A 14,081-nucleotide genomic window follows, 5' to 3' on the forward strand; every position below is an offset into this window, starting at 1 on the left:
CACTCTGATGGCTCCCATCTTTATCATCAAGACTCGTCCAAGCCTGAGCCCAGCTTGTGGCCATCCCAGCTGTGACCAGCAGGTGGCAGTGTATTCACACAGCCCTCACCGCAGGGCCCCTCAGAATGGAAGGCCACTCATTTGTCTATTGTGTCTAATAGGTGGGGACCGCTGGAATTGGAAGGCTTTGGGGTGCTTCACTAGGGATTGGCCCCATCTGCCTGACCTGAGGTGAGAGCATGACCTGAGGTCTGGAATAGCTGTCATGCCCCCAGCCATGCCAGCTGACCCCACATGAGGTCACAACATGAACCCCATGGACCTCCAAGACCCATCTTAAGTGGACAGCAATCAGATGGGTGCCACCATGCTTTTGGCCTACTGCCAGGCCATGTAGCCCAAACCCACCTGCTTCCTCCCAGGACTTGCCTGTGGGTACCATCAGGAGAGTGGGTGTGGGGCTTCTGTTCCATCGGGCATAACCCACCTGTTCCCTGCTGACCCTGTGTTCTCACCTCCAGCTGCCCCCTATGTATATTCAGCCTACCCTTTTCAGGCCCTGCTAGAAGGCTGGTTCCCTACTAGGCTTGGCCCTTGGCCATCAGCCCAACTTCCAGTTAGGGAAGAGGGAGTTCAGGGACACAGGCTTCTGGGTCTGAGGAGTTGGCCTGCCAGTCTTTCGGAGGCTTAAATTTGTCACATCCGGAGCAGGATCATCCTGTGCAGCCTTTGTAGTTCTTCTTTGGGCACCTTCCCACTTTCCTGAAAAGATGCCAGACATAAAGCTGTGTCATCCTCCGTTCTCCCCCTTACTGCCCCAGGGCCGGGGTTCTGCCATACCAGATGGCATCCCATCTCCCGTCACCACAGTCCCAGCGTGGGGGAACTCCCTGCGTTCAGCCTGCCCCAGCTGACCCCAAAGCTGGAAACAATGGGGGTCAGGGCAGTGCTCTTCCACTCCCTTCCACTGGGCTGTGTTCACTTCCTTCCTGCTGGCTGCCTGAGGAAGTGTCCCTGCCCTGGGACTGTCTGGTCTGGCCTTTGTTTCCCCAGAGGCCCCCACCCCCTGCAGTTTCCAAGGCTTGTGTCCCTTATGGAGCCAGCACAGTGGTAATGGGAACACACCCTCCCTTGCCATGTCCTGGACTCCTTGGTCCTCAGGGACAGACTAGGGTGTGTACCCAGTTCCCCCAGTTGCCCAGTCTTCCACAGCCTTCTGTTACGAGAAAGGCCCCGGGCATCAGGGAGGTGGGCCAGTAGGGTGAATGGGGTAGGTTCAGGGTGATTTGAGGGTGTGCAGACTTGTCCAACTCTCTGGAACAGTCTGCTGGGACTCTGCTGCAGCTCTCCCTGGGGCCAGTCCTGTTATGGGCAACCCCTTCCCATGGAAACACAGCCCTTTTCTCATTCCAGTTATGAGCTCCCTACTCTGCAGTATCTTGGTGAAGTTCACCTAGGAATGTCCTCCAGCAGAAGAGCTGGAGGCCTATAGATCCCTCCCAGCCCCTGTTCCACCCCCCACCCTGCACAGTCACACACATCAACACATTGCCCACTCTGTCACATTTGGGATGCTTCCGCTCTCAGTGGGAAAAAAATTGACTCAGCTCCTGGAAGTTTCCCCAAACCATCTCAGGGCCAGTTCCCTTCTTCACCACCTGCCTTGGGGGACCATCAGCCAAGCGTCCCACCACTGGGGCCCCTCCACTCACAGGCTACTGGATTTGAGGATGGGCCTCAACCCCAAGGGAAGGTTAGGGAGAAGAGCTTTCAGGGTTAGGAAGCTGCCGGCATGGCGGAGGCTGTCACCTGAGCCAAGTCCCACAGCCTTCCTGTCACCTGGTGCAGTTCGCAGGGCCAGGGCATACTCCAGGGGGGAAGGGTGGGGAGGGCAGCCAGCCAGCAGGGCATGCCGGAGGGAAACAGGGTCAAGGCGGTCCCTTCCCCCGCGCTTGTTCCTGGCCCTTTCCTCTCAGAGGGGCAGCAGGAAGTGAGGAAAAAGGGCTGGGGTGGGAGGCGGGAGCGGGTGGGAGGGGATGGGGTTTATCAAGTCGCCGGCGGGCTGCCCGGCGGGCAGCAGCTGGTGCGAGTAGCTTAGCTGGAGAGGCTCACGCGGGGAAGAAGGGAGGCCGCCGACCTACTGGGCCCACGGGCTTCCACACAGGTGAGCCCAGTACAGGCGACTGGTCTGCACCCCCTTTAGATCCGCTCACAGGAGCTCTCTCCTTCCTCTCCCTGGCGCGCGTACGGGAATGGGCTGGTGGTGCAGACCCGGGCCCTTTGGGGGAGCTGAGCCCCGTACGGGGGAGAGGATCTAGGAAGAGGCAGGGAGATCTCGGCCCGGTCCAGCTCCAAGCCTGCTCCCCAGCGAGAGGGGCTTGCGGGGCGAAAGGGCTCCTGATACCGGGTAGAGGCTGGGGGAAGCCCCTCTAGCCAGACCGGCTTTCTCTGCGGTCGGGCCGGGTCCACTGCGAGGGTAGCAGCCTCCTCAGAGTTGAAGTAAAGCCTGGGGGGCCCCTACAGGCCTCCAGAGAGACTGGGCAGGAGGGAACGGGAGCCCAGGCATCGGCCTGTCCCTAATGCAGGTCGCAGGCAGGGGGCCCTACCCCCAGGGCCCGCTGGGCTTACCGGCCCCCAGCGGGGCCGGCCACGCTGCGACTCAAAAGCTCGTGTTGCCAAGACAACCACAGCCTCTGCCCAGCCCAGCAAGGACTAAGAGGCTGGCGCTTGGTCCCCCTCCCCCAGTCTGGCAGGGGGCGGGGCTTCCCTTCAGACTGGGCCGGGAGGGGGTGGGGAAGGGAAGCCCTGATCCGTAGGGGACTGGGTGTTACTGTCCCGGAAGGCCCGAGGTCGGCTCTGGTCACCGTCCCTCTTTCCAAATTGCCCCAGGGCTGGAAGCTACACTCGCGGGTACAGGGCCAGATCCTCTGCTGCCCCCAGCCAAGGCCCCGGGTCCCGCAGCACCACCTTATGGACGGGCGGAGGAACACCACCTTCTTTATTCCCTCCACGACTCCCGTCCCTTACGCTGTCCCTTTAAGCGGCTGGTCGCGCGGCGGAGCGGGGAGGACTGTACCACCGGCCGCGGGCTGGTGGGGGAGGAAATCTTGGGCTGACTGGAACTCGCGCCTGAGACTCCAGAAGAAAGCCCCGTTTGGAGGGGGCTCACGGCTCCAGATGGGTGGCCACATTCCCCGGCGGAGGATCTGGGAAACTTGGAGGCCGAAATGCTGCACTGGCTGCGTGAAAGTCGGGCACACCTTCCCGCCCCGGCCTCAAGTCCTGCCCCGGGCCCAACCTCCGCGCTGGATTCTTAAAGGGCCCGCGGGCCGGGGCGAGAGGTGGGGGGCGGAGCAGCAGAGGCGCCGAGCCGGGGCCGCGCCTGGGCGAGCGGCCGGAGCGGGCCGGGCTGGGCCGGGCTGGGCCGGGGATGGCGGTGGCCATGGCGCGGGTCCCGGCGGCGCCCCGCGCGAGGTGAGGGCGAGCAGTGCAAGCCGAGCGGCTCTCTCCCGGCGGGCTGGGTTCTGAACCCTCGGGGATGCGCCCAGCGGGGCGGCCCAGGGACCCCACCCCCACCCGGCCCGGCTCAGGCCCCACGTGCGGGGCGGGGGCGGGGTCCCGCACAAAGGCCAGGCGAAGTGAGCTCCTCCCCGGGCCCGCCTGGGGGGCGGGCGCGTGCATTCCCGGGGGCTGCCGAGGGAAGGGCCGGTCCGCCGGCGCCGCCGTGGGAGGTTCGCCGCCCCTTTGTCCCGGTGGGGCCTCCACCAAGCTTGGGAGAGTGTCTGCGCTCGAGACAAAGTCCTGACAGCCTCGCTCTTCTGCCAGGCGGGTGCTGCACAGATACCAGCCCCGCGGCTTTATTCCAGCTTCCTGGTGGCTGCATGAGCTGTGCCCTGCCTTATCCAGATGCTATCATTTCTCTGGATCGGGAGTTCTTCACGGGGTACAGAGTGGGCCTCGGGTTCGGGGCTCTCTGAAACCATGTGTTGGGTGGTTTTGCAGATATCTGTATTTCTGAGCAGCGAGTCCATGGCTCAGTCTGCCAGTTCTGAGAGTCACAGACCTACTAGAGGTCTCTACCCGGCTGTAAGCCACCTGCTCTAGGAAGGAGCCCTGTGTTCCTGGCAGTGAGTTCCCAGGGTGTCTTGCCTTCCCCTCCGTGGCCGGTGGTCTCTCAGACCTGTTACAGCCACCTAACAGGGTCTGAACAGCCCTGGGCACAGTGTCCCACACAGCCTGGACTGTGGGAGTGTGAATGGGTTTGGGGTGGGCACCTCCAGGATTCTATAGACTAACTTGCTCTCTCCCATCTTTCCCCCAGTTCCTGAGCTGGTGCCAGGCAGGTGACACCGTCTTCCTGCAGCCCCCAGCATGTGGGCAGGCCTGGGCCCTGCCGTCACACTGGCCCTGGTGTTGGTGGCATGGGCCACCCAGCTCAAGCCCACAGCACCACCCATCTTCACCGGCCGGCCCTTCGTGGTAGCATGGGATGTCCCCACACAAGACTGTGGCCCTCGCCTCAAGGTACCACTGGACCTGAAGGCCTTTGATGTGCAGGCCTCACCTAATGAGGGTTTTGTGAACCAGAACATCACCATCTTCTACCATGACCGGCTGGGCCTGTATCCACACTTCAATTCCGTGGGGAGGTCTGTGCATGGGGGCGTGCCACAGAATGGCAGCCTCTGGGCACATCTGAAGATGCTGCAGGAGCATGTGGAGCACTACATCCGTACACAGGAGCCTGCAGGCCTGGCAGTCATCGACTGGGAGGACTGGCGGCCTGTGTGGGTGCGCAACTGGCAGGACAAGGACATATACCGCCAGTCGTCGCGCCAGTTGGTGTCCATTCGCCACCCTGACTGGCCAGCAGACCGTGTGGTCAAGCAGGCGCAGTACGAGTTTGAGTTTGCGGCCCGCCAGTTCATGCTGGAGACGCTGCGCTTTGTCAAGGCAGTGCGGCCGCGGCACCTCTGGGGCTTCTACCTCTTCCCCGACTGTTACAACCACGACTACGTGCAGAACTGGGACACCTATACCGGCCGCTGCCCTGATGTTGAGGTCTCCCGAAACGACCAGCTGGCCTGGCTGTGGGCCGAGAGCACAGCCCTCTTCCCCTCGGTCTACCTGGACGAGACACTGGCGTCCTCCACCCACGGCCGCAACTTTGTCAGCTTCCGCGTTCAGGAGGCCCTCCGCGTGGCTCACACCCACCACGCCAACCACGCGCTGCCGGTCTACGTCTTCACGCGACCCACCTATAGCCGCAGGCTCACAGGGCTTAGCGAGGTACGTGCCGGCCCCTGCCTTCTCCCCGCCCCGCCCAAGCACTGCGGGGTTGGGATAGCGGGGGGCCTCCTGTGCCCTAGCTGGCTAGCTGCTCTCCATCCCCTCCCGTCATTCTCTCTCTGACCTTGTGAAAGGATGGCATCATCATCTCCATCTTGCAGATAAGAGAATCGAGATCCAGAGATGCTGAGAAATTTGCTCAAAGCTTCCCAGCACATCCAGGGCAGAGCAGGGACGTGGGAGTCCATCCTGAGAGATACATCCTAGATTCAAGTGGGCCAGTGGCTTGGGAAACAGAAGCTAAAGTAGGAGTGCAAACGGCTTGCACATCTAACGAGAAAGTGAAACAGCCTCTGCCTGATGGTGGGAAGGGGTACTGGGTTGAGGGGACCAGCATGGCAGAACAGGGTGGGGGCCTGTCCAGCTTGTCCTGTCCTCACCCTGTGGTCTCAGTCTCCCCAGTGACCGCCCTCCTCCCACACAGATGGATCTCATCTCCACCATTGGTGAGAGTGCAGCCCTGGGCGCAGCCGGGGTCATCCTCTGGGGCGACGCAGGCTACACCACCAGCACGGTGAGTAAGACGGAGTGGAGTCTGCAGGGGGGCGGGGAGAGAGTTGCAGCTTTGGGCTGCCAACCTCCAGGTGAGCAAACCAACCTAGTCTGGGCCCCTTGTCTGTCTCCCACCCAAGGCCTCTCTGGTCCCAACAGAGAAGAAAGGGTTCCTCCCCTATTCCCAGGAAAGGAGTCATACTGTCCTGAACAGCCTTAAGAGTTGCACCCTCCCCCAGCCCCAGCTGCCCTGCCGGGCTCGTCTCTGTCCCCTCCGCCCTTCTCAGTGGGAACAGGGGCGGTAAGGGCTCAAGCACGCATGTATGTGTACACATGTGTGTGCTGCTACAAGAACAGAAGAGTTTCCATCCGGGCCTGTGGGCTGAGGCCGCTGACCCTGATCCCTGGCCTTTGCCCTCAGGAGACCTGCCAGTACCTCAAGGATTACCTGACGCGGCTGCTGGTCCCCTACGTAGTCAACGTGTCCTGGGCTGCCCAGTATTGCAGCTGGGCCCAGTGCCATGGGCACGGGCGCTGTGTACGCCGCGACCCCAGCTCCAGTACCTTCCTGCACCTCAGCGCCAGCAGCTTCCACCTGGTGCCTAGCCACGTACCTGGGGAGCCCCAGCTACGCCCAGAGGGGGAGCTCAGCTGGGCTGATCTCAACTACCTGCAGACGCACTTTCGCTGCCAGTGCTACTTAGGCTGGGGTGGCGAGCAATGCCAGTGGGACCATACACGGGCAGCTGGGGGTGCCCGTGGGGCCTGGGCTGGGTCCTTCCTCACCGGCTCCCTGGCTGTGGCAGCCCTGGCCCTCACCTGGACTTTATAGGGGTCTCTCTCCCAGCCGCCGGGCCAGCTGGCCTCTGCCACGAGGGCTCCGCCCGGCATGTAGGAGCCTGCACGGGGTGGACACACTGGAGCTCCGAGGGGGCAGAGCCCCAGGGATGCCCAGCAGGGTGTCCATACCAGCTCTCACCCCCCTGTTCTAAGGGGGAGGGGCAGTTCCCTGAGAGGCCCCTTTTCTCCCTGCCAGAGAGGAAGAGGGGCACAGCCGGGCCAGAGAGGACCTGACCCTACTCTCCTGCCCCTGGATAGCTTATTATTATTATTTTGGGGTCTCTTTTGTAAATTAAATATAAAACACCTGCTTCTGTGCTTGGACTGTCTGCACCTAGGCCAGGACACGTGAGAGAGATTCCAGGTTGTCTCAGGAGGTTTGAGCGCAGCCCTGTCTCCGTGAGACTCTCTGCTGGGGACTTCATATCTGTCAGATGCGGTCCGTGGAACCTGGAGGCCAGAGCTGCCCATTCTGCAGCTGCCCTGCTGGGGCGGGGGCCACTGGGAACGGAGGGATTCACATTCCACCCCAACTCCCAGGATCGTGGGTTTCTCCATATCGATTGGAAAGCAGTTGGCCCCAGCCTTCCATGAGGGACCGGGCTCATTGTGTTTCCCCTCCTTGCCCCTGGATCCCCAGCTGGGCCAGTGCCACTCACCTCGCCTTGCCCACCCAGGGAGAAAAGGGAAGTGGATGTATTTGATCTTCCCTGGCTGGGCAGGTAGCCAGACCTCCCCTCCCTGTTCCCACAGGCAAGAGCGTCTCCTCCACTCCCTGCTCCAAGGGCAGTGGACTTCAGCCACACACACCTCTCCCCAGCTGGGTCACAGTCCTCCACTGGGGTTTGGGACCTGAATCTTGAGGTCTCAGCCCTGTCCCACTGCAAAGACGCGCGATGGAGCGAGAGGGAGGCATCTTGAGTCCGGGAGCAGAGACCTCCTCAAAGGTCAGCCCTGTCCTGACCATGGGAGAATGTGGCTTGTCCCCAGCTGTCCCAGGGGAGAGAAGTAGCATCTGGAGTAGTCAGACTAGCTCCAGCCTGCTTCATTCTGAGGGGGCTCTGCCCCTCTCCTCAGCCATCAAACCCACACTTGGGGTCCCCTTGTCCATGTCAGTGATGACACAACACTGGCTGTGGGGAGACAGATTCAAGAAACAGCCAAGTGGTAAAGGGGGGCAGCCCAGCCACAAGGCCTCAAGGGAGGTATCCTTGAGGAAGTGCTTTCTACACTGAGTTTGAAAAGGGGAAGGGGAAGCTTGCTACTAGAGACAAAGTGCGGGCAAAGGCTGCAGGAAGTTGGAACACGGCTGGGACCTGCAGTCTGAGGCTGCGGCGTGGCCAGGGGCTACCACAGGTAGGGCAGGAAGGGCAGCCCTCGAGTGGCACCACGCCTGACTTTGCCTGATGGCAGTGACCGTCTCACCTGCTCAGTAAACAGCACTCACACACATGCCAGTGCTGGGCTGGGCTGCATCTGCGAGCCGCACCAGCAAAGGGCCCTGTCGTCCTGGGGATGCACACTAGATGCAAAGGCCAAGTCAGAGGTGGTCAGTGGAGCAGAGCCTGGAGAAGCGAGCCCCACCACATCGATGTCAGCTCAGGTTGTAAAGTGATCCCTGTCCCTCTGGCTGGTGACAGCCGAGAACGGAGGGAAGGGGGCTAGGCGGTAGCACAGAAGGCAACATCAGTCACGTGGAGGGGGAGGGCGCTGAGGTGGAAGGGCACCCAGTGCTCATGGCCATGGTGGGGAGAAGCCTGCTGGACAGAAGATGAAGGTGTTGGTCTATAAGGTCACAAGATGCTGGAGCCAGCAAAAAGGGCAAGGAAGAAGCTGTGACTCGTGGCCTTTGTTGCTCTCACCCCTCGGACTTCCCCTACCCAGCTGTGACCCTCAAATACACCTGTGAGCTACCCCACCCACATCTCTAACAACCAACATCTGTGGCCTTTCCCACCCAGCCAGGACTCCTCCATACCCGTGCAAAGCTGTGGTTTCCCCCACATGTGTGACCTACACAACTCTTACCTCCCCCAGACATCTGTGACCTGTACCCATCCGGCTGGGACCCCTCCGGGCAAACCTGTGATCACCTCACATCACTTTCCAGGAGGACCTGGACGACAGCCTTGTGGAAACTGCAACTCAGGGACAGCCACAGCTGTGGGTGGGTGGGTGTAAAGGGGAGTGAGGTGGCTCAGACCTGGGATATGCACACCACCAGAGAGAGCAGGCAGGGCTGGACAACCAAGCCGGACTGACCCCAGACACACACAGCGCTTGGGCCAACCCGGCCAGACCAGCCCAGCAGGGGCGGGTCTGTGGGCAGGGCCCTAGAGCTGGGGAGCATCTCCCTGCCATTTCCACCATTAGAGCTTCTCCCCTAGACTGAGGCCAGCTAGAGAATGCCAGCCTGAGGTTTGGCTGGGTTACGCCAATTGTGGCACTATGTTTCTGGGGGCACCTGAAGGTAGCATGAACCCTCAGGAAGAGGGAGTCGGGGCTGCCTTGGTGTTCTGTCCCCTCAGGCCTTGGTAGTTTTGCCAGGCTCTCTGAGCCTAATGGTCATCGCTTTGGGACCCTGCTTCCTGAACGAGATCAGCAGCCGCCACCTCTGTGGCTACATCCTGTGCTGGGGTCCTCCTCCTTCAGCACTGTCAGCTTCTCCATCCTAGCCTGGAGGACCGAGTCCAGATGGTAGCCGCTGTGTCACTGATTCATTGGCCACTGTGCCAGGGGGTCCCTGGCTCAGGCTCAGACTCTGTTGTGGACTCAAGTAGCACTTTCACCTGGATCAGGGATATGAGGTTTCCTTCACCCCACCCTGGCAGGCATGCCTGGGCCTAGGCACCTAGCAGGTCTCACTAATCAGCTTCTGAATCAGCAAACAAGTGAAATCACAAAGGAATGAACAAGTATGTGGTCACTGACACACCCATGGTCACCCAAACACGGGGTCTCATAGTCACAAGACTGCAAAGTCTCACACCCAGCTTAGGCACTGGATCCCACACTTGTACATACTACCGGACCTTGCACAGAGGCCTAGACCGTAGCTGACCAGCCCTGACTTCACAGACAACAGTGCCTTTCAAACTCGTCCCTAAAGCAGAGGAGATCTACCTCCTGGGCATAGTCGGTGTAGGGCCTGGGGCCGCAATACTTCTAGGGGCCCAAAAACTGTCTTCACTTTTTTTTTTTTAAAGATTTTATTTATATGACAGAGACACAGCGAGAGGGAACACAAGCACGGGGAGTGGGAGAGGGAGAAGCAGGCTCCCCACTGAGCAGGGAGCCCGATGTGGGGCTCGATCCCAGGACCCTGGGATCATGACCTGAACCAAAGGCAGACGCTTAACGACTGAGCCACCCAGGTGCCCCTGTCTTCACTTTTTTAATCAGAGGAAAATATATATTAATAATGAATATATAATAATGACTTCAGTCTGGATTGTACTTGTCTTTGTACCAGCACAGTTGTAAAATGCATTTTTTAATGTTTTGAGGAAGGGGCCCACAAAGGCAAAAGTGCCTAAGACCCAGAGATATCATAATGCAGCCCTGCAGGGAAAGTAGGCTCCCTCAGGATACCTTACTGAGGCACCCAGACTCCAATACCACACACAGGCCTGCCCAGAGGGGTCTGCCACCCAAACAGCCCCCCTGCACTGCTTCCACCCCCACCCCAACCCAAAAAAAGCCACAAAGCCCTGCTCTGATGTTGACTGTGTGGGCAGGGCTGCTTCCAACCCAGCCCCACCTTCTAGCAAGGCACTTTGTTAGGGGTGCCTTGGTGGCTCTGCTGCCTGGCCCAGCCCTCCAACCCAGGGCCTGCCCCTCAGCCCGCCCCCAGACTGGGTGGGGTGACCCCCCTACAAAAGCTCAGAGTTTCCAGCAGCTTCCTCTGAGTCTGGTGCAGCTGGGACCAGAGTTGAGGAACAGAATCTTGCTGAGCCCTGCCTAGGCCCTCACACCGGGGTCAGGAAATTTGGAGGATGAGGCCCTTCAGCCCTGAGGTCAGCAGGGACAAGTGGGCAGACTGGTGGGTATACAGGAGGGTTGGGCTGACCTGTCCAGCTGTGCATCTCTTTCTCCAATGGCTGGCCAGGATTCCTGGGGGAAGACAGGAAAGGATCCTCCCCATCAGTCAGGTCAGCCTGGAGGCTGAGGGCCTGGCTCTCAGCAGCTCTTCTCAAAACAGAGTCATGGCTTCTGTGGCCCCTGGGGAAGGGGACTGGTTAGCTTAGCCGAGGCAAAGCCTATGGGAGACAGGAGGGCAAAGGCCCCGCCCTAGAGGCAACTCGGATGTGCCCTCCAGTGGCACCTTTCCTCCTCCACGCCTTTCCTTTGCCCTCTGACCTCCCTGAGCCCCGAGCCAAGGTCAATGTTTACCTAAGGCCGAGCAGGGGTGGATTAATGAGCAAGGGGCTTGGCCCGCCTTCTCTGAGCAGGGGTCAGAGAGTTCAGAACCTGCTCTCAGCTTTGCCTCCCTTGGTCAGGTTTCCCTGGACCCATCCTCTGCCGTGGCAGTCCACCTGCTTCCCACCTACGCCCTCTTCCTGACCTTGCTTGGCGCAGCCCAAGGCTCCAGAAGCCCCATCGTACCCAAGCAGCCCTTCACCACCATCTGGAACGCAAACACCCAGTGGTGCCTGGAGAAATACGGCGTGGATGTGGATGTCAGTGTCTTCGATGTGGTGGCCAACCCTGGGCAGACCTTCCGCGGCCCTGATATGACCATTTTCTACAGCTACCAGCTGGGCACCTACCCCTACTACACGTCTGCTGGGGAGCCTGTGTTTGGTGGCCTGCCCCAGAATGCCAGCCTGGATACCCACCTGGCCCGCTCCTTCCAGGACATCCTGGTTGCCATCCCTGAGTCCGACTTCTCAGGGCTGGCAGTCATCGACTGGGAGGCATGGCGCCCACGCTGGGCCTTCAACTGGGACACCAAGGACATTTACCGGCAGCGCTCCCGGGCACTGGTACGGGGGCAGCATCCCGACTGGCCAGCTCCTCGGGTGGAGGCAACAGCACGGGACCAGTTCCAGGAGGCTGCAAAGGCCTGGATGGCAGGCACCCTGAAGCTGGGGGAAGCTCTGAGGCCTCGTGGCCTCTGGGGCTTCTATGGCTTCCCTGACTGCTACAACTATGACTTTCTAAGCCCCAACTATACTGGCCAGTGCCCGCCGGGTATCGGTGCCCAGAATGACCAGCTGGGGTGGCTGTGGGGCCAGAGCCATGCCCTCTACCCCAGCATCTACATGCCCGCAGAGCTGGAGGGCACGGGGAAGGGACAGATGTATGTGCGGCACCGTGTAGGTGAGGCATTCCGTATGGCTATGAGTGTTGGGGAGCCCAATCTGCCGGTGCTGCCCTATGCTCAGATCTTCTATGACAAGACGAACAGCTTTCTGCCCCTGGTGAGTCTCCTATGACCCCACCCACCTTGTAGCCTACCTTGTCAGGCATTAGGTCCAGTAAGTGAGGCCACACAGCCTTGGGGCACTTTCATCCATTATGCTCCATTCCTTGAGCTCCTACTGTGCGCCAAGCTCTGTGCTCAGTACAGACGTTTCAGCATTCATCACAAAGATGGAGTGCCTGCTGCAGGCTACGGTGAGGACAGGCTTGCCTCTCGCCACCGGGGCCAGAGCAGCCCCAGGTGGGAACTATGAGTTATTTGTCCCATCCAGTGGTGTTACAGCAATGTGCTGTGCGGGGGAGGGAGGGAGGGAGGAAGGCCCCTCAGAGTTATGCTGTCCCTTTCCCCAGGATGAGCTGGAGCACAGTCTGGGGGAAAGTGCAGCCCAAGGAGCAGCAGGCGTGGTACTCTGGATGAGCTGGGAGAACACAAAAACCAAGGTGAGCTCAGGCCCAGGATGGGAGTTAGGGTGGGGGCAGGAGTTGGGCTGGCAGGCTGATTGGGAAGACCCTGGCCCGCCCTTTCTATCCCTGCACTCCTGGTGGGCCAGCAGGTGAGTGTGTCAATGCCCTAGGTAGGCCCATGCATGATCGGGGTGTCCCTGATGCACCTCCTCCCACTCAGGAATCATGCCAGGCCATCAAGGAGTATGTGGACACCACACTGGGACCCTTCATCCTCAACATGACCAGTGGGGCTCTTCTGTGCAGTCAAGCCCTGTGCTCAGGCCATGGTCGCTGTGCCAGGCGCCCCAACCACCCCGAGGCCCTCCTCATCCTCAACCCCGCCAGTTTCTCCATCCAGCTCACTCGTGGTGGCAGGCCCCTGACCCTACAAGGTGCCCTCTCACTTGAGGATCAGATGCAGATGGCTGTGGAGTTCCAATGTCGCTGCTACCGTGGCTGGAAGGGAGCACGGTGTGAGCAGCAGGGCATGTGATGATTGGTCACACACCAGGATACACATTGAGCACCCTGTTTACCTTAAAAATAAATTGCTTATTTTACCAGCAAAAATGGGTTTTTTGGGGGAACAGCAGAGAAGTGCAATTTGAGGTATGTGAGCTGTTGCAAAACCATAGGCAAGTCTGGAGAACAAAGAGGAGGAATGCTGTTTTACAGACGAAAGGGGGGAGTTGGAAGGGACTGTTATAAACAGAAAATCCACTGGAGTAAACTGGGAGTTTGAAGGGTGGTGATTTTTCATTGAGCTATGAGGTTCTCTCATTGGCTGGGCTGCTGTCAGGCAATGAGAAAATCTTTCCTCCTATTGGAGGAGTAAAGTAGGCTCCTTCCTGTTGGGTCTGCAAAGGGCTGCAAGAAGTGATATGTCTGAGTTACCTCTTCTAGCCTCTCCACTCCATTTTATTTTATTTTTACTTAATTAATTTATTTGACAGAAGGAGAGAGAGCAAGCACACAAGCAGGGGGAGCAGCAAAGGGAGAGGGAGAAGCAGGCTTCCCGATGAGCAAGGAGCCCGACACGGGACTTGATCCCAGGACTCTGGGATCATAACCTGAGTGGAAGGCAGACGCTTAACCGACTGAGCCACCCAAACGTCTCGCTCGACTCCATTTTAAATGAGGTTTTCTTTTTTCTTTTTCTTTTTTTTTTTTAATGAGGTTTTCTTTATTTGGTTTCACAACCTAATGCACTCTGAGCCTGGCCACAGCTTTCTCAAGTACAAGCAGTCACACAAGTCAGGGTCACAGTCAGGATTATTCTCAGCCACCATCAAGAGCATATGTCTGAGGGGTGCCTGGGTGGCTCAGTCGTTAAGCGTCTGCCTTCAGCTCAGGTCATGATCCCAGGGTCCTGGGATCGAGCCCCACATCGGGATCCCTGCTCCGCAGGAAGACTGCTTCTCCCTCTCCCACTCCCTGTTTGTGTTCCCTCTCTTGCTGTGTCTCTCTGTCAAAGAAAGAAATAAAATCTTAAAAAAAAAAAAAGAGCATATGTCTGTACCTGCACACAT

General features: G+C 59.4%; 2 protein-coding genes across 3 annotated transcripts; both read left to right on the plus strand.

Annotated features, from left to right (window-relative positions):
* The first annotated feature begins 3,113 nt into the window (after positions 1-3,113).
* HYAL2 (hyaluronidase 2) lies at positions 3,114-6,991 on the plus strand. 2 transcript variants are annotated; one of them, XM_028124560.2, is made up of 4 exons: positions 3,114-3,474; positions 4,322-5,289; positions 5,774-5,863; positions 6,263-6,991. In XM_028124560.2, exons 2-4 carry the CDS (start codon positions 4,372-4,374, stop codon positions 6,671-6,673), a joined length of 1,419 nt encoding a protein of 472 aa, XP_027980361.1. In that variant the 5' UTR covers positions 3,114-3,474; positions 4,322-4,371; the 3' UTR covers positions 6,674-6,991. The 2 variants fall into 2 exon arrangements, with proteins under 2 accessions (XP_027980361.1, XP_027980362.1); XM_028124561.2 differs by lacking the exon at positions 3,114-3,474 and adding an exon at positions 3,619-3,638.
* Positions 6,992-10,037: 3,046 nt separating this feature from the next.
* On the plus strand, positions 10,038-13,122 carry HYAL1 (hyaluronidase 1). The gene is made up of 4 exons (XM_028124544.2): positions 10,038-10,697; positions 11,181-12,104; positions 12,457-12,546; positions 12,731-13,122. Exons 1-4 carry the CDS (start codon positions 10,677-10,679, stop codon positions 13,043-13,045), a joined length of 1,350 nt encoding a protein of 449 aa, XP_027980345.1. The 5' UTR covers positions 10,038-10,676; the 3' UTR covers positions 13,046-13,122.
* The last annotated feature ends 959 nt before the right edge of the window (positions 13,123-14,081 follow it).

The sequence above is a fragment of the Eumetopias jubatus genome, unplaced genomic scaffold (genome assembly GCF_037043125.1).
Source record: "Eumetopias jubatus isolate StellerSeaLion01/CBP00866 unplaced genomic scaffold, mEumJub1_p1.0 scaffold_1, whole genome shotgun sequence".
Lineage (NCBI taxonomy): Eukaryota > Metazoa > Chordata > Mammalia > Carnivora > Otariidae > Eumetopias > Eumetopias jubatus.